This window comes from Diceros bicornis, chromosome 40 (assembly GCF_020826845.1).
Source record: "Diceros bicornis minor isolate mBicDic1 chromosome 40, mDicBic1.mat.cur, whole genome shotgun sequence".
Taxonomy (NCBI): Eukaryota; Metazoa; Chordata; class Mammalia; order Perissodactyla; family Rhinocerotidae; genus Diceros; species Diceros bicornis.
In genome coordinates, this window is record NC_080779.1 from 12,369,583 (window position 1) to 12,392,016 (window position 22,434).

At 46.4% G+C, this 22,434-nt stretch overlaps 1 protein-coding gene across 4 annotated transcripts in view; it reads left to right on the top strand.

The window, feature by feature from the left end:
- The window catches only part of TBC1D8 (TBC1 domain family member 8), a 116,981-nt gene that overhangs the window by 70,347 nt on the left and 24,200 nt on the right, over window positions 1-22,434 (top strand). For 3 of the 4 annotated variants that reach the window (XM_058534453.1, XM_058534455.1, XM_058534456.1), the window contains 7 exons: window positions 904-1,132; window positions 3,764-4,004; window positions 13,911-14,118; window positions 15,478-15,672; window positions 16,644-16,820; window positions 18,189-18,339; window positions 21,005-21,219. In XM_058534453.1, coding sequence (XP_058390436.1) covers window positions 904-1,132; window positions 3,764-4,004; window positions 13,911-14,118; window positions 15,478-15,672; window positions 16,644-16,820; window positions 18,189-18,339; window positions 21,005-21,219 — 1,416 coding nt within the window. The remainder of the gene's footprint in view (window positions 1-903; window positions 1,133-3,763; window positions 4,005-13,910; window positions 14,119-15,477; window positions 15,673-16,643; window positions 16,821-18,188; window positions 18,340-21,004; window positions 21,220-22,434) is intronic. The other variant, XM_058534454.1, reaches the window with a different exon arrangement.

Consider the following 22,434-nt stretch of genomic DNA (forward strand, 5'->3'; position numbering starts at 1 on the left):
GCGGTGGGGGCCCTGGAAATGAAACTGACAAAAGACAGATTAATGAGGAAAACAAACAGTTTATCAACTTGTGCAGCATGCATACACCTGGGAGAAACTCAGTGATGAGTAACTCAAAGGGGTGGTTAGAACTTGGGGCTTATACAGCATCTTAACCAAGAACAATATATTTGAGAGAAGTGACAAAACAAAGGAAAAGGAGTTTAGGCTTTTAGGGGTGGCAAACTGTGGGAAGGTAAATATATGGGGGAAACTGTTTTAGTCGGGTTGTCGTGTAGATTCCTCTCAGTGCTGCTCTGGGCTGGTCAGTCTAGAGCTGCCTCGAGTGCTTTGGAGGTGTTGATAACCTCAGGAACCTCAGCCCGTGTGCTCCCTTCTTACCTTAGAAGACTAGAGACTATATAGTGGTAGTGAAATGTATCAGGTGTCACAGTCAGGCATTTCTTAGCTTTATACCAAATTTTTGAACCTCATGAGGAAGACTTTGACTCCAGCTTGGGTAGTTCTTCAGGGTTGGTGCATGGAGTTCATGCGCCTGAGCCAATCGTTTGGTCCCATATCCCTGTAGGGAAGAGCAGGGAGGTGTTATAACATAGGAATTTGTTTGCGAACCAGGGCTTAGAAGTCACTGATTTGCCTGAAGCCTCATGGCTGGTAAGTGGCCGAGCAAGACTTGTTCTTAGGTTTTTGCCCCTACTCGTTTCTTTCCCACCATGGCCGTGTTTCTGGGTGGCGGGCAGATAACGTGATGAGCTGTCCTCGTCCATCCTGTGTGTCTGTTTTGGAAGCAGTGCAGACTCCTCAGGTGCCTGTGCTCAGCGTCCTTCCCGCTTCCGTCCCTCCCCGCCTCCACCTCCCCCGGTCCTTCTCACTGAACGAGGGGCCGTCATCTTTCTGTGTCAGGCTCTGATTGCGGAGGAGACGAGCAGCAGGCTTGCCGAGCAGGAAGAGGAGCCCGAGAAGTTCCGAGAGGCCCTGGTGAAGTTCGAGGCCAGGTTCAACTTCCCGGAGGCGGAGAAGCTGGTTACCTATTACTCCTGCTGCTGCTGGAAGGGCAGGGTCCCCCGCCAAGGCTGGCTGTACCTCAGCATCAACCACCTGTGCTTCTACTCCTTCTTCCTGGGCAAGGAGCGTAAGTGCGGCTTGCGCCGGTGCCGGGAGTGAGCTGCTCCTTCACAGCTGGATGCTCGGTACTGTCACGAGACAACTCACTAACAGGAAGAGTTAGGTGACAAAGGTTGAAATAAGTGGTTGAGATAACAGGTGATACTTGATTAATTTCCGAATAACTTGTGCAGACAGTCGTATTTCATTATATATGCTACTACCACCAGGGGCTTTGATTTTGTGAGAATTCATTTTTCATACTACCTTAAGAAACATTTCTGTGTAGCTGACTTCATATAGCTACTGAAGGGTTTTTACTGCTATATCGTGCTTTGAAAACACAGTGTTGTAACTGATGGCCCTGTAGTTCTAAAGAGGTAAAACGTAGTGCCGCTTCTTAACACGGGGGGGCAGCTAAAAAATTCCCCGCCCTGAAGGTCACAACTGCTCCTGGAAGAGTACCCCAATAGGCAGTTGTTCCCAGAAGGGGAATTCTTCACCTGGGTCCACTTGAGAATCCGGCCGTGATTCCCTTTTCACATGCTTATCCACTGACAGTTACCCTACTAGGCAATGGAATTCCAAGGTAAAAAAGAAAAACCATAGTATCAATTGTGTGTCGAATTTTTAAAAGTCATTACCATTGAAACGTCTTCTGGAAGAAATATTGTTTCAAGTGCCCACTGAGGGTGGCATGGATCTTATATTTATATATATTTATATATATATGTATCCTTTCTTCTTGCGTTTATGTTTCTATTTCAGGTTGGATCAATGGGAAGGGCTCTTCTTGCATTCTGCTGTGCCAGCGTCCTGCCCATGGTCATCCCTTCTCTTCCCCCACACTGCCAGCCTCACTTCTGATGCTCCGGTCCATCCAGCCTGTTTGCACAGCCCTCCCCCCGACCTTGGAATGTGCTCTGACCTAACCTTTGCCATCCTCATTATTCTGCTTTCCAAGATGCTTCTCAAAATTAACACCCTGTCTTTCCTTCCCTTTCCCATTCTTATGCCTGTTTGGAAACTCCTGTTCGTTCTTCAAATATCAATTCAGATTTTATCACCTCCAGGTCACTTCCAGGAAGCCTTCCCTGGTCCCCTTATAGTTTGTACCATATTTGGGTTTCTGTTTTGGGTCCTGTCAAGTCAGTGGTTGCTTATTTGTTTACATGTCTGTTTTCCCTATTTGAACAAGCTCCTTAAATGCAGGGCTCTTCTACAGAGTAGACGCTTAATGAATGAAAGTTGATGGTGTAGATGGAGTGGACAGTCATGCATCACGTAACCACGCGATTAGTTCTGAGAAATGCGTCATTAGGCGATTTTGTTGTTGTGTGAACATCGTAGAGTGTACCAACACAAACCTAGATAAGATAGCCTACTACACACCTCAGCCGTATGGTACTAATCTCCTGGGACCACCACTGTGTCTGCTTTCCGGCCTTGACCAACGTCGTTATGTGGCGCACGACTGTGTGTGTGTAAAGACTGATATGAAAGCAACTAGAAGCAGCTGAAGAAGCTTGTTCTCAAGCCTGATGTAGAACTGTGGCTTTTTAAAATTATTAAAGCACTGAAAACATTATTGCAAAATAAATGGAAAGAAACAGTAGAAGTAAATACACTTAATCATCCCCTCCTTTATTTGAAAAGGAAATTGAGTTATTTTCTGACACTTAGTCATTGTCACCAAACCTAATTTTGTTAGGATGATAAAATTTGGGGAAAGTTGATGATTCTGATGTTTGATAACATTTATCATTTTAAGCTGTTAGTCTCTCCCGCATTTACTCTGCACTAGCCTAGCTACCACTGTACTGGAAACATTTCTGACAATAGAATACTTGTTTATAAAATGTCCTGTTTGTACTGTATTACTTTAGAAAGAGTTCCATTAAGCTACTTGTACTCTTTCTTCTAAGACTCTGACAATTGTCTGTCATTTGACACAGTCTAAATGTTGAGCCCATTTCTCTAAACGAAGTCATGAATAATCCTCTTTGCACTACTTTTTTTTCGTAGCTTACACCATGAATACTGCTTTTTTTTTTTTTTGTGAGGAAGATAGGCCCTGAGCTAACATCTGCCAATCCTCCTCTTTTTCCTAAGGAAGACTGGCCCTGGGCTAACATCCACGCCCATCTTCCTCTACTTTACATGGGATGCCGCCACAGCATGGCTTGACAAGCGGTGTGTCGGTGCACGCCTGGGATCCGAACCAGGGAACCCCGGGCCGCCGCAGCAGAGCACGCACACTTAACCGCTTGTGCCACCGGGCCGGCCCCTGAATACTGCTTTTGAAACCAGAATTTATGTGGATTGAGAAACTTCTGCATGTTTTGCAAATATTTAAGTTTAAATATTCTTGAGAAAGTTTTCACGTTGTTAACTTGGTATCTCAGAACGATGTCCCTTGTACATGTGTAGTAGCCAGCAACTTGGGAAGTTTTGCATAAATCTTTAAGAAAATCATTGGAACATGAGTTGGGTTCTAACAAACAGCTATCAAGCAGTCCTGTGCTTCCTCTTTCCTGCTCTGGTTTAAAAGTTATTTGCATTTCGGCTTAAGGAAAGTCTTGGACTGTTGTTTGCTGATGCACTCAAGTTTGGCTCAAATTTTAGGGTAAAATCTGTATTTGCCTTTTTTCTCCTCTAGTTAAGCTTGTAGTCCCTTGGGTTGATATCCAGAAGTTAGAAAGAACATCCAACGTCTTTCTGACGGATACCATCCGAATCACCACGCAGAATAAGGAGCGGGACTTCTCCATGTTCCTGAACCTCGATGAGGTGTTTAAGATCATGGAGCAGCTGGCTGACGTGACGCTCCGAAGGCTGCTGGATAATGAGGGCTTTGACCTGGACCCAGATCTGCAGGAGCCGAGCCAGATCACCAAGAGGTAGGAGCTTCCATTCCCACGTGTGCCTCCCCGCACAGCGGACCACCACCGCTCGAGCTCCGCCTTCATCTACGTGTGTTCTGTTAGCCTTATTTGTGCTGGATGTCAATTTCCCTTGTGGTGTAATGCAGGTTTTCCTGTGACAGAGATATAGTAATTGACAACGATTAGTATTCACTTCTTTTAGGCAGTAGACTTTGATTTCTGGATCCAATTTCCCCTTTTTTCAGATATTATTTCACAACTGATTTTCATAAAAAATACTTGTAGAAAATGGAATATGGGTAGCCTCATGATAGAATTCTATTTAGCACTGTGCTTTGTTAGTGAACATTAAGAAATTTTGTATTTTCAGGTCTGGCCCAGTGGCGTAGTGGTTAAGTTCGCGTGCTCGGCTTCGGCGGCCTGGGGTTTGCAGGTTCGAATCCCAGATGTGGACTGACGCACTGCTCCTCAAGCCATGCTGTGGTGGCATCCCACATACAAAATAGAGGAAGATGGGCACAGATGTTTGCTCAGAGCCAATCTTCCGCAGCAAAAAGAGGAAGATTGGCAACAGATATTAGCTCAGGGCCAATCTTCCTTACCAAAAAAAAAAAAATTTTGTATTTTCATATTAAATTACTTTAGTAGAAAAAGTTTTCAGGACAGTGGGGTTTATTTTTGTACTAATTTGTTGTTAGAAATATGCCTTATTAGTAGTGTAAGTCAACATTATTTATTATTTGTTGACCCCAAATTGATACTAGTCAGAGACTGTTGAGGTAGTTGCTTGAATTATTCATCACATTAAAAAAGTTCAACTTTAGGTTCTAAAATTCAAACTATGGTGTTTGAGCATGACTGTGATTTCTGACTTTGTGGTTCACCCTGGGTAACTGCAGAGCTGATACAAAGGTGGACCATTACCAAGGTGTCCTTTGAAAAACAGGTCACCTAAGAAGTGCTGTCCTGGCTGGATATTTTGGATGAAGTTACAGAATCACCACTGCTATTTGAATACTACTAGTTATTAAAACAAAATTTTTTTATTGTATTAAAATACACATAACATAAAATTTACCGTCTTAACCATTTTTTTTTTTCTGGTGAGGAAGATTGGCCCTGAGCTCACATCTATTGCCAGTCTTCCTCTTTTTGCTGAGGAAGATTGGCCCTGAGCTAACATCTCTGCCCATCTTCCTCTATTTTGTACGTGGGACACCACCACAGCATGGCTTGATGAGTGGTGCGTAGGTCCGTGCCCAGGATCCGAACCTGCAAGCCCCGGACCACTGAAGTGGAGCGTGTGAACTTAACCACTGTGCCACCGGGCCGGCCCCCATCTTAACCATTTTTAAGTGTATGGTTCAGTGGTGTTAAGTACATTCACACTGTCATGCAGCCATCACCACCATCCAGCTCCAGGACTCTATTCATCTTGTGCAGGGGAGGAAGAACTATTCCTCTACCCTCTATGTTCTTCTGGCTGGTCTGAGAGTGAAATTGACATGAGACAAAATAACAGGAGAAAATCAGACAAATTTAATAACATGTATACATGGGAGAAATCCAGGAAAACTGAGTAACTCACTAAAGTGGCCAAAGCTACCACCTTAAATACCATCTTTAGCTAAAGACAAAGGAGGATGTTGGGGGTAGTGGTTTGGGACTTCATAGGGGAGGAAAACAATTCACATGAAGATGAAAAAGCAAATGTTTGTTAAACAAGTGTTTGCCAAGCCTTGCAAAGACGGTGGGACATGGGGAGGACTTTGATCAAATGGGCCTTGCTAGGTTCCTCCCTGTCTACCGCACCTAGTTCATCTTATACTGTCATTATCTATGGTGATAGCTCCTTCCTGGAACAGGCTTTCTATCTTAAATTATTTTAGGCAGTTAGGGGGAAGGTCAAAGTTTCTTTCTGAGTCTTGTTCTTAAAAATAAGCCAAAGAGACACATTTTGGGGTGGCAAATTCTGATCCCCACACTTGTGAAACTGAAACTCTGTACCCATTAAACACTAACTCCTCATTCCTCTCTCCCCAGCTCCTGACAACTATGATCCTACTTTCTATGATTTTGACTACTTTAGGTACCTCATATAAGTGGCATCATACAGTATTTGTATTTTTGTGACTGGCTTATTTCACTTAGCTTAATGTTCTCAAGGATCATCCATGTTATAGCATGTGTCAGAATTTCCTTCCTTTTTAAGGCGGAATATTATTCCATTGTATATATATACCACAAAATGCTTACCCATTCATCCGTCAATGGATGCTGAGTTGCTTCTATCTTTTGGCTATTTGTATGAACATGAATGTTGCAAATATCTCTTCAAGACCCTGCTTTTAATTCTTTTGGATATATACCCAGAAGTGAAATTGCTGGATCATATGGTAATTCTGTGTTTCATTTTTTAGGAACCAGTAGTCATTAAAAATTTTTTTTTTATTATTCATCTATTTAACATTCCTATTATTCCTTAAACAAGTGTACTGTCCTCTCTGAACATTTGGGGGAATGTGTGTCTTTCTAATTAGTGGTCTCTGAACGGCAGTATGTTTAGAGTTTTTATGTATTCAGAAAGAATTCGAAGACCCTTCCTCCTGTGTGCATGCATTTTAAATTGATCTTGTGTAATCAAGTAAGGCAAAAATCAAAAACAAACGCTCAGATTTTTTGGTAAAATTCCGATGAATTTCACTTGGCTTTGTGTCATCTCTGATAATCTGACAGTTCCTTTGTGAGACAGGGGTTGCTGCTTGTCACTCCCTTATGAGAGAGAACCCTTGGGGCTATCCTGTGGTCTTCTGATCCCCAGTCCCGAGCTCCTCTGTATACCTCCCACCCCCAGGCTTCCCATTACAGTTTCTGACTCTCTTCTAGGGGCCAGAGAAGACAACCCAGTGCAGTGAGAGCACTCCCTCCCGTATTCCTTCAAATCTCTCTATAATAGTTTGGTTGTCTGAGGGCTTTTAGTCCAGCTTACAAAGACCTCTTAAAAGTGAAGAAACAAGTCGCAGTTGTGTGAATTGTTAAAGGGCTCATATAAACCACCAGTTAAAGCTTTTACCTCTTTCCCTGTGTTTGCACACACATATGTAAGTGTGTGAATTGCAACCACAGTTTTAGGAATGGGAGGCCAGCTAGTAGCCTTGTGTGTTCTGGTCAGCCTTCTGGGTGTTGGGATTTCAGGTGATTCCTCACAAATTTCCTGATATTCTGTCGCGGCTCCACTTCCAGATGTGGCATTTTTAAGTGGTTTTGGGTAGAAATGAGGAAAGAAGAAGAAGACCAAAAGTCTGTAGCACTTAAGAGCCTTCTGGTAAAATCATCCGTTTTGGAAGAAAATTCATCAGTGTTGGCAGTCTTCATTTGTGTTCCAGATTCAGGTGAACGGTACAAGGCTGCTCCCCGGCTACTTTCCACCCTGGGAACTAATAGAAAGGGGAGGAGAGAAAAGGACAGAATGTGCTCCTGTGGTGGCCTGTGGTGGAGCTGCCTGGTGCCTGAGGGTGCAGAGGGCGGCCCTGAGATGATGGCGGACTTCTGGTCCTCGGCATGTCTTGCTGGTCACTGCACTTTGAATGACTTCCTCCAACAGAGAAAGACCTACCCATTGCCTATCCATTCCTCGCTGGTTCTCATGTGCAGCTTTCTGTCGTGGAGACGTAGGCCTGTGGACATAAACAGGTAATGACTCAGTCAGCTTGACATCCTGCCAAGAGAGCCCAGGTTTTCAAGTTTAGGAAAACAGTCTCTTCATGCTAAAGGCACAGTCAGAAGTGCTGGAATCTCCTCAGGTTCCCTTTTGTTGATATATTTTCACTTCCCTTCCCAGATAATGGCTTTAGAAAGGAGCCCTTGGGGTCATGGGCGCCCTTGAACCCTCTGATTACGGATCAGTCATAAGTACTGCTTGTGCTGGCTCCTGGGGACTTACGGACACAGAGCAGAACCAGGATCCCTCCAGGGAGAGCGAGGAGGATGGGGTGGTGTCTTGTCCCCCAGGATCCAGTCAGACAATTTAGAGCTGGCTAGACTTGGAGTCCTTTGGCCCAGCCCTCACTTCACAGAGGAGGGCCTGGACCAGGGGATCTCCACTGTGCAGTGACAGAATCCAGGAGGGCTGGGTGACTAAGGCCAGGGAGGGGGCTCCCAGAGAGAGAGGGAGGGAGAGAGGGAATAAATTGATGAGTCTTGAAACTTCCAACCAGAAAATATTGATTATGAAGTTGTGAATGATGGAGTGAGAAAAGTGTGGCCAGCTGTTTTTGGGGGAGAGATTGGCGAGGTGATGGGCTTCAGTAAATCGAAATTAAATAATATTTTCATTAAAATCTGTTTTGACTAGCTGAAAATGCTAGAGGAAAACTCAATTAATGCAGTGTAGCAAATGGAAACTCTGTTTCCCACGATGTAAGCTCTGTCTGCCAGTATCTAAAGGTGAACAGTGGCTGCAAGGGGCTGACGTCCTCAGTAATAAACCCTCATCCCCGTCGCCTGGCTGATTCTTAAATCCCCCATCTGGCTTTTCAGACCATGCTTGGCCTTTCCCCACTCAGATTCACCCCCTTTCCTGCTGTTCTCCTTGTGCCCCCACTAGGAATGCCCAGGCTCACTGTGTGTAATTTATTTGACTTTCCATCCTTCTGATTCTAGCTCATAGTTGACATCTCATGGGGGCTCGTGTAGCCCTGAACAGCCCCTGTCTCACAAGGGAAGGCCCACGTCTCCCAACCCTGCAGAGCCCTAGCTGCCCTGTGCTCCTCGGGGTCCTTCAGGGACAGGATGGAGAGCAGAGGACAAAGGCAGGAGCCTTCTCTTGGAGTGAGAGAGTCTTATAGATGCCCAATGTTGTTGAGGTCCTGGTCTGTTGGGGGCTCCATGAATGGATTTTCAAAGGAAATGCGGGGACTGTGGGTGCCAGCTGAGTCTGCCTTCACACAGCATCCTGTTTTCTGAGGGCCAGGTTAGCCTCACGTCCCCACTGTCCCCAGAGGTCCTGGGCTTCTGTGTGCTCTTGTGTAAGCTGCCACATGGCAACTTCCTCCTTCATTTCCTTAAGCTATTGGGGGTTCGCAGAGGAAAGATGTTTTGAGTAAACACGCATTTAAGAAATTCAGCATTGGGGCTGGCCTGGTGGCGTAGTGGTTAAGTTCACATGCTCTGCTTCAGCGGCCCGGGGTTTGTGGGTTCGGATCCCAGGCGCGTACCTACACACTGCTCATCAAGCCATGCTGTGGTGGTTTCCCACATACAAAATAGAGGAAGATTGGCACAGATGTTAGCTCAGGGCCAATCTTCGTCGCCAAAAAAAAAAAAAAGAAAGAAAGAAAAAGAAATGCAGTATTGTATGTGCAGACTTGGGCTTTGAAGAAAAGCACATGTATCTGGCCTTTCTGCCTTGTTTCTAGATTGCTAGTTCTTGGTATTTCCCAGAGTTTTAAATGCATTGGGCGTGGGTCTGCAGGTGGGCACGTTACTCAGAACCACAGTAAATCTTTGTGTATATCTTTCTGAGACATACTGACTGCAGAGGACCGAGTTATTCCAGAAGGGCAGGCATGGTGGCTGGAGGCTTTCTGTAGAGTGACAGATGGGAAGTCCTCGCACGCTGAGCTGATGGGGGAGCCCACCTGTCACACAGCCCGAGTTTGGGGAGGCATTTGGCCTCGAAGCAGCTTTAAGCCTGCTGACACATAGTAGGTTTGTGTACATGGAATGAATGACAGGAGGAGGGAGAGTTGGCCTGTAAGACCAGACGCAGGTTTCCCAAAAGCATTCTAAAAGGTTGATGGGGAAGAGAGAGAGGGACACCGGTTTGTGTCTTTTTTTTTCCTTTTTTGGCTGAGGAAGATTTGTCCTGAGCTAATACCTGTGCCAATCTTCCTCTATTTTGTAGGTGGGTCACTGCCATAGCATGGCTTTGATGAGTGGTATAGGTCTGTGCCCGGGATCCAAACCTGCGAACCCCGGGCCGCCGAAGCCAAGAGCATGAACGTAACCACTATACCACCAGGCTGGCCCCAAGGAACACCATTTCTGATACATCTTTACCTAAACTAGGATAAGGAAATCTTATTCTAGGTCTGCAGAGAAACAAAAGAACTGCCTACCCTTTAATTTCTTGGGTCTGAAGTTTTAGGAATTAAATCTGAATTTTTAAAATGTGTGCAGATAGTCTAGGATTTTCTGCAGAGTTGTGATGCATGATTGCACATATTAATTTCAGCTTCAGCAACAAACTTGATCTTTATTGCTCCGTGTTCGGATCAACCCACATTTATTCCCTGTGTGGTTACAGGTTCATAAAACGGCATGTGTTGAGATAGGATGATTTGTGGCATCTTCCCCTGTTGTTCTCAGCTGTGGCTTTCTCCTGGAGCAGTTGCGTTGGCCTGTGGGCCCCAGCAGGGTGGCAGCGGGGAGTAAGTGTCGTGGGGGCCGCCTTCCGTCTTCACAGGCTGCTCCTGCCGTGGCTCACAGGCTGTGATTAGCCACTGCTTTCTGAATGGTAGTTTACGGCCGTGTCTGTGGATTGTCTCTATGGAGGAAAAGTGGAGATAGTAAGTACTGGGAGGTCTGAAAGGCAAGTTGTGACCCACGGACTTTGTTTTTCATGCTGTTCAGACAAAGGAGTTGGTATATTTAGCATCAAAACTGCCACCTGCTTCGAAACAGACCTAAAGGATGAGTTGGTCTTATTCTGAGCTTCATAAGGGGGTTGTGTTTCTCATCTCTCAAGTCATTGTGTCTTCATCTCGGTTATGTCAGAAAGTTAAATATCGTCTATCATACATATTTAAAGGCAGAATTCGAACAGAACTTTCTAGTGGGGAGGAGGAAAACTAACTTAGGAAAGTCCCTCCTGCTGCTTTCTTTTTTGTAACCTGAGGTCACTGGTCTCACTGCGTGGGAGACAGGCGTGCACAGTGAGGGGAGGGCAGCCTGGGAAGGAGAGTGGACACTTTTGGTGTAGCACCCGGGCGGCTCAGAAGCCAGAGAAGGGGGTGGCACTGAGCTGTTGGCTGAGGCAGCAGGAGCGCTGAGAAGAAGAACAATTGTCTCCAGTCTGCCTCAGACAACTGAATACCTTGTTCTTAACGTGAAGGGTTGGGCACGAAGTCAGTATAAGTCCTCCCATCCTCCCTGTAGCTCAACAAAAGCTGATGTGATTCCTGTTACTCGCCATGTGTTCACCTCAGCTTCAGCCGTCTCCTAAGGGGACAAGGATGTGCCCCCACGAAGGAAAAGACACATTCGAATTTAGTAGGGGCTGGAACCACATTTATGACATGTACAGGGAGGAAGCATTGGCTTTACTGTCACCAAAGCCAGTGTGGCCAGCATACTTTAGGGACAAGGATCTGGGTTTTCTAATTTAAATGTTGGACATAGGTCAGCTCCCAGGGAGCTGGGGTGATTTTAGGGGCCTAGCCTTCCGTTCTGGCAGTGCATGAACTTCTAGAGCATTCCCATGTGCTTTCGCATGTTCTCCCAGTTCCTCTCTGGAAGAAGCCCAGGCTCCTTTGGAAACAGTCGTCCACGTTGTATCCGGTATTTAAGGAACTGCAGCTTTGGCCTGCATTAACTGGACCCTCTTGATCTGTAGAATTTGTATAATTTCTCTTGGTGCCCAGATGACTTTCTGGATATGTATGTAACTTCTCTTTGTGTACAGGGTTTGACGGTAAATTCCATGGACTGTCCCATCTCTGTAAGATATCTCCTTGGAAGACATTTGCGTGATGATGGTGTGAAATGAGAACTGGGTTGGAAATGAGAACTAGTGCAGAGGGGCATCTGTGTGGAAGCGTGGCCTGGTGGGGTGAGGTCCAGGACCAGATGATGTCTAAAGATCACCTGGCTGCGGTACGGAGTCCAGAGTTTAGTATCTTGCATTTATCCAACTTTTTTTTTGTGTGTGTGTGTGAGGAAGATCAGCCCTGAGCTAATATCGCCAATCCTTCTCTTTTTGCTAAGGAAGACTGGCCCTGGGCTAACATCCATGCCCATCTTCCTCCACTTCATATGGGACACCGCCACAGCATGGCTTGACAAGTGGTGCCGACGTGCCCGGGATCTGAACCGGTGAACCCCGGGCTGCCGCAGCGGAGTGTGTGCACTTAACCGCTTGCACCACCGGGCTGGCCCTGCATTTATCCAACATTTTAAAAGTTATTCTTTTCCTAAAAGAAAATATCTTAAATCTTTAAAAATCTAGTATGTGGTCAGCTAGAAAATTTAAGCAGAATAAAAGAAATCCCACCACACAAAGACAACCACAATTAACATTTTAAGGAAAGTCTTTTTTACGCGTCTCTTTCTGCAAATGTTATAGAATTATTTATATAAATGGGATCATACCATAGGTGCTATTTCTAACCTGCTTTTTCTCTTTTACAGTTTGTGTATGTCATTTAATATTCACAGGGTTCCCTTGAAGCAAAAGGTTGGGTATTATTTCCATTTTACAGATGTCAGAATGAGATACAGAGAAGTCTTGTCCAGGGCCATACAGCTAATAAGAAAGCCAAGGGTTCATATTCCTGACTTTGTACCAAGGCTAATTCTTTCAGATAAATCTAAAGAACCATAAAGTGACAAAGAAAACTTTTACCTCTGTTCATTGGAGTTTCCCTTCTGCCAGAATTTTGGTGTATGACATAAACTCATCAGTATTTTTAGAAGTTGTGATTTGGCTGCCTTCTTGCTTTATTGGGTTTTAAAGCCAAGAATCAGGGTTATGGGGGGTCCCCTGGGGTGGCATCTCTGCCCCAGCTCACCACCATTCTCTATTGTCAGTACTGATGGGGCTTCTCTCCAGTGATACTTCACTTGGATTCTTTTTTAAAAAGATAATAATAGCTAGTGTTTATTGAACACTTACCATATGCCAGGCACAGATGTAAATTTTTTAACAGCTTTTTTGAGATATAACTCACATACCATACAATTCACCCTGTTAAAGCGTACCCTTCAGTGGTTTTTACCATATTCGATGACTTGTGCAATCATCACCACAGTCAATTTTAGAACATTTTTAGCGCCCCAAGAAGAAACCCTGTACTCCTGAGCAGTCACTTCCCATTTATACCCTTCCCCAGCCTGAAGCAATCACTAACTTACTTTCTGTCTTTATGGATTTGCCTGTTTTGGAAATTGCATATAAATGGAATCAGGCAATATGTCATCTTTCGTATGTGGCTTCTTTCACTTAGCATAATGTTTTAAAAGTTCATCAATGTTGTAGCACGTATCAGTACTTAATTCCTTTTTATGGATGAATAATATTCCATTGAGTGAATATATCACATTTTGTTTATCAGTTGATGGACATTTGGGATGTTTCCAATTTTTGGCTATTATGGGTAATACTGCTATGAGCATGCATGTACAGGTTTTGAGAACTCTTCAGTTCTCTTTGATCTATACCTAGAAGTGGAATCTGGGTCATATGGTAACTCCGTGTTTAACCTTTTGAGGAAAAGCTAGACTTTTTTCCCAAGTGGCCACACGCATTTTACATTGCCGCCAGCAGCGTATGAAGATTCCAGTTTCTCCACATCCTCGCCAACACTTGTTATTATCTGACCTTTTGATGGTGGATTCCTATACAATTGTTTTATGGCCATTCGCAGTGTTACTCAAACCAGGAAGGAGTATGTATTTTGGTCTACGAGTTTGTTACGTTGCTTCTGTGCGGAGGCAGCCCTCTCTGCTTTCAGCTCTTGTTCCAGAGACTGCGAAGCGGAGTGTGCGCTGCTGACTTGTGCAGGAGCTGGAGTTGCGCAGCACCTTTTTGTGTTCACTGCAATATCAGGTTGTGCCAGCGGGTTTCAGAGTGTTTTCCTTTGTGATCTAGCGTGCTCATTCACTATTCCTGCCTCTTTTTATTCTCTCTCCCTCCTTCGCCAGGGACCTTGAAGCCAGAGCACAGAAGGAGTTCTTCCGGGCTTTCTTCAGGTTGCCACGGCGGGAGAAGCTGCACGCGGTCCTGGACTGTTCCCTCTGGACGCCCTTCAGTCGCTGTCACACCGCCGGGCGGATGTTCACTTCGGACAGTTACATCTGCTTTGCCAGCAAGGAAGATGGCTGCTGCACTGTTATCCTCCCACTCAGAGAGGTAGACGCTGCCCTGGCCTGCGCTTCCGGAGCCCGCCTTGGTCCTTGAGCCTGTGGTGGTTGTGAGACGGGGCACGGGAGGGGACGCTCACACAGCACACTTTGCCGGCCAAAGATGGGCGTCTAGAGGGAGGCATGGCCTGAATTTGACCATTACCTCTCTGGCCATTGCTTTTTCTGTTGTTGCTACAGCAACCTGAAATTTACGTAGAAGAGATTGCTGAGAACAGGGCACTCTGACCTCTGCATTATTGATAAAGCGTTATTAAAAAGTACATGCCTAACAATTAAAGCTTTTTCAATAGCTCTTAGGAATTAATCTTCTCCTTTCACTCACAAAAAAGGAAAAGAAAAAAGGCAACCTACAAAAAGCATCACCTTTTGAAAATAAATGTCAAATCGCTTGGCTTTTATACCTTCTTGGAACTTCAGTTAAAATTTAAAAAATGCTTCTTTTAATGTGAATCAGGTCTCTTCCTACTCTAAAATTCCATAATTCTCTTCTTGGAAATGGAGGGCAACCTGAGTCTGCTTCCAGATCTGACAAGCTCCGTCCTTTGGTTTCAGGGCATCTCTGCTACACATCAAGACTTCCAGAGTCTTGATGTTGTAACATGTGTCCTAAGCACTATTCTTTGGAAAAACTCAAAACCTTTTCATTCCTGTGATCTCCTATCTCCATGTCATTTTTCTGCAGTAGATGTCTTCATTGTACAAATATTCTCACTTATGAGTAGAGTAAGAAATCCAGGAGTTGTCTTTTATATTTATTATTTTTTAATTGTGGTAACATATAAATAATATAACATTTACTGTTTTAACCATTTTTAAGTGTACAATTCAGTGGCATTAAGTATATTCATTGTTGTACAACCATCACCAGAACTCGTCCATCATCCCAAACTGAAACTCTGTACCCATTAAACACTAACTCCTCATTCCCCCTCTCCCCAGCCCCTGGCAACCACCATTCTGCTTCCTGTCTCTTTGAATTTGACTACTTTAGGTACCTCATATAAGTGGAATCATACAGTATTTGTCTTTCATGCATGATGTCAGGGTTCATCCATGTGGTAGCATGTGTGTGAATATTCATCCTTTTTAAAGGTGTAAAATATTCCACTGTGTGGATATACCACATTTTGTTTATCCATTCATCCAGTGAGGGACATATGAGTTACTTCCACCTTTTGGCTGTTGTAAACATCCTGCCATACATACCGTTTTTAACCTTTGTACCAGTTTCTCATTGCAGTTACTTGGTTTTGCCTTCTATCTTGGTATATTTTCTGAATATGTAATTGAATGCCTGCTCCCTTCTTTCTTGCTGTACCTTTGTGTGTGCAATTTTTTGCCACAGGTAGTGAGCATTGAGAAAATGGAGGACACAAGTCTGCTGCCTAACCCCATCATCGTCAGCATCAGGAGCAAGGTGGCCTTCCAGTTCATCGAGCTCAAGGACAGAGAGACCTTGGTGGAGAGTCTGCTCGTGAGGCTGAAGCAGGTGCATGCCGACCACCCAGCGCATTACGACACCTCAGGAGATGAGGACGTGGTATGAGTCTTCCAAACAGTGGGATTCCGTCCCTCTTTTCACCACCTCTAGGGCAGTGGTCTCCAAAGGGCAGTGTACATAACGACGATCCCCTTGAGCACAAGAGAAGTATGTTAGAGATTACTGGGCCTGTGTATCAGGCAGTCTGGTATCGTCTCTTATCTAGTGGGTGTCCTGAGTGGGTGTTACACAGTTAGAGGAGGCTCCACGCAGATTAGAGGGTTGATGGGGGACTCACCCTGTAGGTTGGAGGGGCTGATGGGGCACCCCCACCAGAGGTTAGTGGGGTTGAGGGGTACCCTCCTCCGTTGGTTAGAGAGGTTTATGGGGTACACTCACGTGTCAGAGGGATTGATAGCCACCCCCTCATGGTTTGGAGAGTTTGACGGGGAATCACCCCACAGGTTAGTGGACACCCTTCTCACAGGTTAGAGGGGTCATTGCCCTCCACTCCCTGAGGTTGGAGGGGATAATGTTATTTGGGAGTAATTTGCCAAAAGAAAGGTCTCTTTGACTTTAAAGTTGGGCGGCTGCAAAAATGGACCCAGGTCTGCTGGGCCTGGTCCCCTGTTCTTTCACATCTATCTCCCTCTTCCTTGACCTGTTTTTACCAAAGCGGTGACGGAGAGGAAGGGAAATAAGTCTCTCCATACCCCCTAGCTGTTTTCTTGAGGTGCTCGTCCCCAGTTCTGGCAGCTGAGGCCGGGATGAGACTGCTCGTGAGAAGTGTGCATTCCCTGCCCCAACTTGGACCCATGCTCTGTGTGCCGTGAGCGGCCTCACTGGGGAACGCGTTGTGGACCATATTGTTTCCTGAGTATCGAATCTGTTGGGTCTAAAGTTAGTCTGTTTTCCCTAGAGTCATAAATGGATAGGCATGTCTAAGTGTGTTACACTCATGCCTCCAAAGACCATCCCATAGTTAAAGCAATGACTTTCTTCTCTCTATCTCACTCTCCCCCCCCATGCAGACTTCACCTGTGTTTTATTCAACAAGCATGTGCAGTGACCACAAGTTTAGGGATCTTGAAATGGTGTCTTCTCAAAATAGCGAGGAAAGTGAAACACAGAAGAGCCCGCAGCTGCGCCCCGAGGCCCTGATAGCTGTCTTCCAGCAGTCGGGCGGCCAGAGCCCCGACTCGCGCATGGTGGGTGACGAGTCTCTGCCCTTGCTGGGCACTCGCAGAGTTGGCACGGGGGTGGTTTCCCAGCTGTCTGACCCGCTGTGGAAGGCGGTGTCTGCTAGTGCCAGCCCCGCAGGCCTCAGGAGAGCAGGTGTGTGGGTTGCCGGGCAACCCTGAGCAGCGAGCTCCGCCTCCCTCTTTCCCTCATTGGCAAAGAGGGGCAGGGGTCAGCTGAGGCCCGCCTCAGCACATGTGGGTGCGTCGAGGATGTGATCGAACGACTGAAGGTGATGGCTCTCCCTACCTGCCCCTTCGGTGGAGAGCCCTCAGTGCTGCACTCGTGGGATTCCCAGGTGCGGGGCGAGTCTTTCTCCTTTTATCCAGTGGTGTCTGTGTGGGCTCCTTGTCACAGTGTTTCTTTTTTGTCTCCTGGGACAAAGGGTCTCCTGTCTTCCAGTTTTACTGAACTAAAAGTATTTTTGTGACATTTGCCTATAGTTTTCCTCTCTTAGGGAGAACCTGAGGGAAGTGTCGTGTATGGCAGGGTAAATAGACTAGCAGTGGTACTTGAAATGGTGCCAGGGCGGGTGGGAAGCTGCGTTGCCCAGGAGTGCCGGGCGGGCTGTGAACGTTATTGCCCCGTGCTGCATCTTGGTCACGTAATGGCTTCTGTGTGATGGGCGATTAGCTTTATTCACGAGAACTGAACCTTCTCATGTGCTTTACACACAGGTGTTCAATTACCTCTTGCTGGCTAAGCATGTAAGAATATTGAATATATGTGTAAACTTCTCCCATTACTGGAGAATAAAGATCATTAAAAGGGTATATAAACACCTTGTTTAAAAGGCACTAAAAATTCCTGCCATCTAGGAATAGTTTTAAAGGATTTTTAGTTCCCTAGAGAAATAGTATCTATCTTGTTTCTGATAATGAAAACAATGTAGTTTTTCAGGTTTCAGTTTTTCCTCTAGCTGTCAGGAAGCTCAGGGCAAATTATGATGCCCCTTTGCTCCCCTTTGCCCTCTGAGCTGACCTGTGTTTCAGCAGCTGGCTCCATGTCAGCGTCCTGAGGTGGCTTCTGCTAACGTCCCCCACTCCCATCTGTTTTGGGCTCCTTTAGAGTTTGGGCAAACATATTCTTACCATCAGCTTGGCCAAGGAAATGGCATTTTCTTTGTGTAAATGCTCCCGCCGGGCTCTGAACTCCTGAAGGGCTGGTGTTCTGTGTTATTCATCTTTAAAGCCTCTGTGCGTGGTTGAGGTTCAGAAACATTTGCTGAACGAATTGCCTGTAACTGTGGGTTCCCCTTAACAGAGGCAGCATTTCTGTTACAGATTGTGGACGAGCTGTGGTGATTGTTTATGCATTAAGAATGTTTCCGTTTCCAGTCCAGGGAGCAGATAAAAATAAGCCTGTGGAATGACCACTTGGTGGAATACGGCAGGACCGTGTGTATGTTTCGCACAGAGAAGATCCGGAAGCTTGTGGCCATGGGGATCCCGGAATCTTTACGTGGCAAACTCTGGCTCCTTTTCTCGGGTAAGTGGAGCAGGTGTCTTTAGGCCAGATGTCATTTCTGGAGCCGACACAGGAACAGAGGCCCAGGTCTGAGCAGCATGTGTATGTGCAGACGAAGTCGTCTGTCTTTGGATTCTTCCTGTGGTCTTCCCATCTGTGTGAGCTGTGGGACCTTGGTCACGTTGCCTGAGGCCTCTGGGCTGCAGAATCCTCCTTGGTCAATGTGGGGTCTGGCCAAAGTGATCTCTTCTTTAAAAAAGGCTTTATTAGTCTCTTCATAGTTCCGAGAATTCGGTTAAGAACCCCCTCCCTGGAAGTGAAATGTCTTTCTAGGACATGAGTTCTGAAATAGACTAAACAAAAATCTCTTCCTAAGTTGTTGACTTGCAGGGGCGTTGAAATAAGTCCTCAGAGCACGCTTTCTGTTGGTCCCTCCTCTGTCGAAGACACGTAGCCTCCCCAAGAGGCAGAATTGCGTCCCCTTTGCTCCTCCCATACCACCCATTCAGGGATCGCCCTGTCTGGCCTCAGGCCCCGGGCTCTGCCTCTGCTGCTGTTTGGTGGAGTCTGGGCCCTCATCGGGACATTTACTGATGGATGGGCTGAGTCAGGACCAGACTTCTCCAGAGACTGACTGGGCAGGCATCTGTCTGTCTCTCTGCATTGGTTGTGAGCCGTTCCATCCCACTCAGTAGAGGAGCTGGGGCCCTGCGAGCAGGAATGGACGGCCCCTGCCGTCCAGGGGTGTGACTTGGCTGCTCCCTTCAGGGTGCTCTGGGAGGGCTGGCCCGGAGGCCTGCTTTCCCCAGGTGACCTGCTGTGCTTGTGTCAGCAGCGAGGCCCTTGGAGGCTGGGCCTGGCACCTGGCCTCTTACTGCTCGCTTTCCTCTTCGTCCCTCATGTCTGCCTCTTGCCCGTCCCCCACCCCCAATCATCCCTCTCCTCCCTCTTCCTTGTCTCTCCCTGAAATAGTGCACCCCTCCCCTCTCCTGCCTGAGATGCCCAGAGGCAGATTTCCTGCTCTCCAGCACACTGGGTGGCATTTGTTTAGTGGGTATTCATCGATGCTTCTGCTGCCACGTCTCACCTTGTTTACCAGGCCGAGTCTCCCCCTGCCTCCCGCTGGTCCCTGCAGCCGCCTACCACAGACACACCATCAAAACTCTTCCTCTTTAAATTAAAAATGCCTTCTGTACTTTTGTATTCAGTGAAAACAATGTATATTCATAGTTGAAAAATAACAAAATAGGGAGGAGCGAGCAAAGAAAGTAACATTACCTATAATTCCACCACCTAAACGTGACACCTGTTAATGCCATTGGTTTATATTCTTGTAGGTCTCTTTTTTTTTTTTTTACTTTATTTTATTTATTTATTTTTGAGGAAGGATCGGCCCTGAGCTAACATCTGCCAATCCTCCTCTTTTTGCTGAGGAAGACTGGCCCTGGGCTAACATCCATGCCCATTTTCCTCCACTTTATATGGGACGCCACCACAGCATGGCTTGCCAAGCGGTGCGTCAGTGCGCACCCGGGATCTGAATCGGCGAACCCCGGGCCACCGCAGCAGAGTGGCTTGAGCCACCGGGCCGGCCCCTTGTAGGTCTCTTTAATGAACATATACACACACACATACTTTTTATTAAAAAAACTGCTTAGTTCATAGAGGCCTATTTTTTCATTCAAGTGACAGAATGTTTTCTTTGTTGACAGAAAGACTGCTGTAGTGTTCAAGCTGTTGCTCAGTGAGTGACAGCTGTTGGCGTAAGTGCTGACTAGTGCACAGGAATGCCATAGTGGTTGTTGTCAGATCTGGTGGAATCACAGTCACTGTGGATGGGATTGCTGAGGAGGAGGGTATTACACTAAACCCAGTGGGAATTAGGAAACATTAACTAGCGGTTAAAGGCGGGACTGGGCCTTTCCTGCTGCCCCCTGCTCTCCTGGGACCTCCCTGTGTGGGGCTTGTATCAGTCCAGGAGCCCCACCTGTCACCAGCCCCAGGGAGGGGACACTGGCTAACCCACAGGTGCCCTGGTGCTGGCCGATGAGTGACTAGAGTCCTCACGCGGTGTGGATCCACTCGTCTGCTGACATGGCCCACCGCTTAGAGGCCCGGCCGCAGCGTGGCGGTGAGTGGGCTGTGCTTGTCGTCCTGCACGTCATGAAGCCAGCCCTCAGAGCTTGCTGTTGGCAGCTCTTGGCTCCTTGAGAATTGTTTGTTAGCTCTAATCATAATTGCACCGTCTCAATTCTTTACGTGCTTCACACATAGGTGCTCAGTAATTTCTTGTTGAATTAATGAATGAGAGTTGTGTATGTGTATATATGTATGTATAAACATATGTGTATATGTGCATTTATGTATATACATACACATATATATAGTTCTCCTGTTACCAGTTACTACAACTTAATAAAAGCATATTAATAAAACTATTTCTGGTATTACCTTTTCCTCCCTCTCTCTGTAGGTTATTCTTAGAAAAACCACTTTATTTCTTGTTTCTTTCTTTTTTTTGTTTTTGGGAGAATTGAAGTCCTTTTGGTTGTGTGTGGTCTTAGAATGTTTTATGTCCCTCAAGTAAGGAGACCTCACTGAGCCCCTCCGACAGCATGAGCCCCCTCCCCATGCTGACGCTATCCTGGTAATCAGTCCCCCTTGAAAATTACTTTTAAATCGTCAGATGCCGTAACCGACCTCGCCTCGCATCCTGGTTACTATGCGAATCTGGTGGAGGAGTCCATGGGAAAGTGTTGCCTGGTGACAGAGGAGATAGAACGGGACCTGCACCGTTCCTTACCGGAGCACCCTGCCTTCCAGAACGAAACGGGAATCGCTGCTTTGAGGAGAGTCCTGACGGCCTATGCCCACCGGAACCCTAAAATTGGGTACTGCCAGGTGAGGTGTGCACGGAGGAGCAGAAGTCCTTTAGTCTGTGTCTCACATTGACCACTCAGGCTTCGGGTTCTGTGTCCAGCCATCCAGTACCAAGGACTGTCGTGTGAAGGCTCTGTGCTTGGTCCTTTCCCCTAAGGACTGGACTGAATAAGGCCAAAGGAGATCACCTCCATCTAGTCAAACGGGCTGATCATTTGAGTCTTAAAACATTACCAGAGCCTGAGAAGACCACCTGCGGAGTCGCTGTCCACGGCCGGGGCAGATTCCGGCCTCGCCCTCCCTCCAGGTCTCCACTGGAGGCCTCCAGTGATAAAGCTTCCACGGGGCCTTATCTTTCTAGGCTGCTATGGAAGTTATAGGGGTTATTTAAAAGACGGAGGTGCAGTTTGTAGGGGAAAGACATGCTTAGGGCAGATCACCTTCCTTCAGGAAGCACGAGTAGAGGTAAGATGTCCTCTGAGCAGTTCCTCAGTTCACTCAGGAAGTTCAGTCAGCTGACTCAGGGACATGGTAAACAAGCACAAAAGAAACCCAATAAATTAAAACAACAACCCAAACGCCAGCACAAGGCTGGACTAGAGAAGCTTCTGACATTTAAAAATATAAGATATTGGGGCCAGGCTGGTGGCGTAGTGGTTAAGTTTGTGCGCTCTGCTTTGGCAGCCCAGGTTCGCGGGTTCGGATCCCAGGTGCGGACCCACACACTGCTTATCAAGACATGCTGTGGCAGGCGTCGCACATATAAAGTAGAGGGAGATGGGCACAGATGTTAGCCCAGGGCCAATCTTCCTCAGCAAAAAGAGGAGGATTGGCAACAGATGTTAGCTCAGGGCTGATCTTCCTTACCAAAAAAAAATATATATAAGATATTAAACTTGGTTTAATATCTGTGAATAAGCAAAAGTAATGGGTGAATGAAGTTGTGTGTGTGTCTGTCTGAACATATACATAGAGAATATCTGGATTTGGTCTGAGCCTGAAAGCTGTGCACCAGAGCTACATTCAGCGTTATCAGATGGATACAGTGATGGAATGGTGGCTGATCGCTCGGCCTGGTGTGTCTTGTGAGGACCACGTTGATATCATGGGCATTCCACTTCTCAAGTGTCACTGTGGTTGGGGTACACTGGATCTGTCATCTACACAATCTTGACTTCTGTGGGTCATTTGGGCTTGTGTATTTTTTGTGTGTGTGTGAGGAAGATCGGCCCTGAG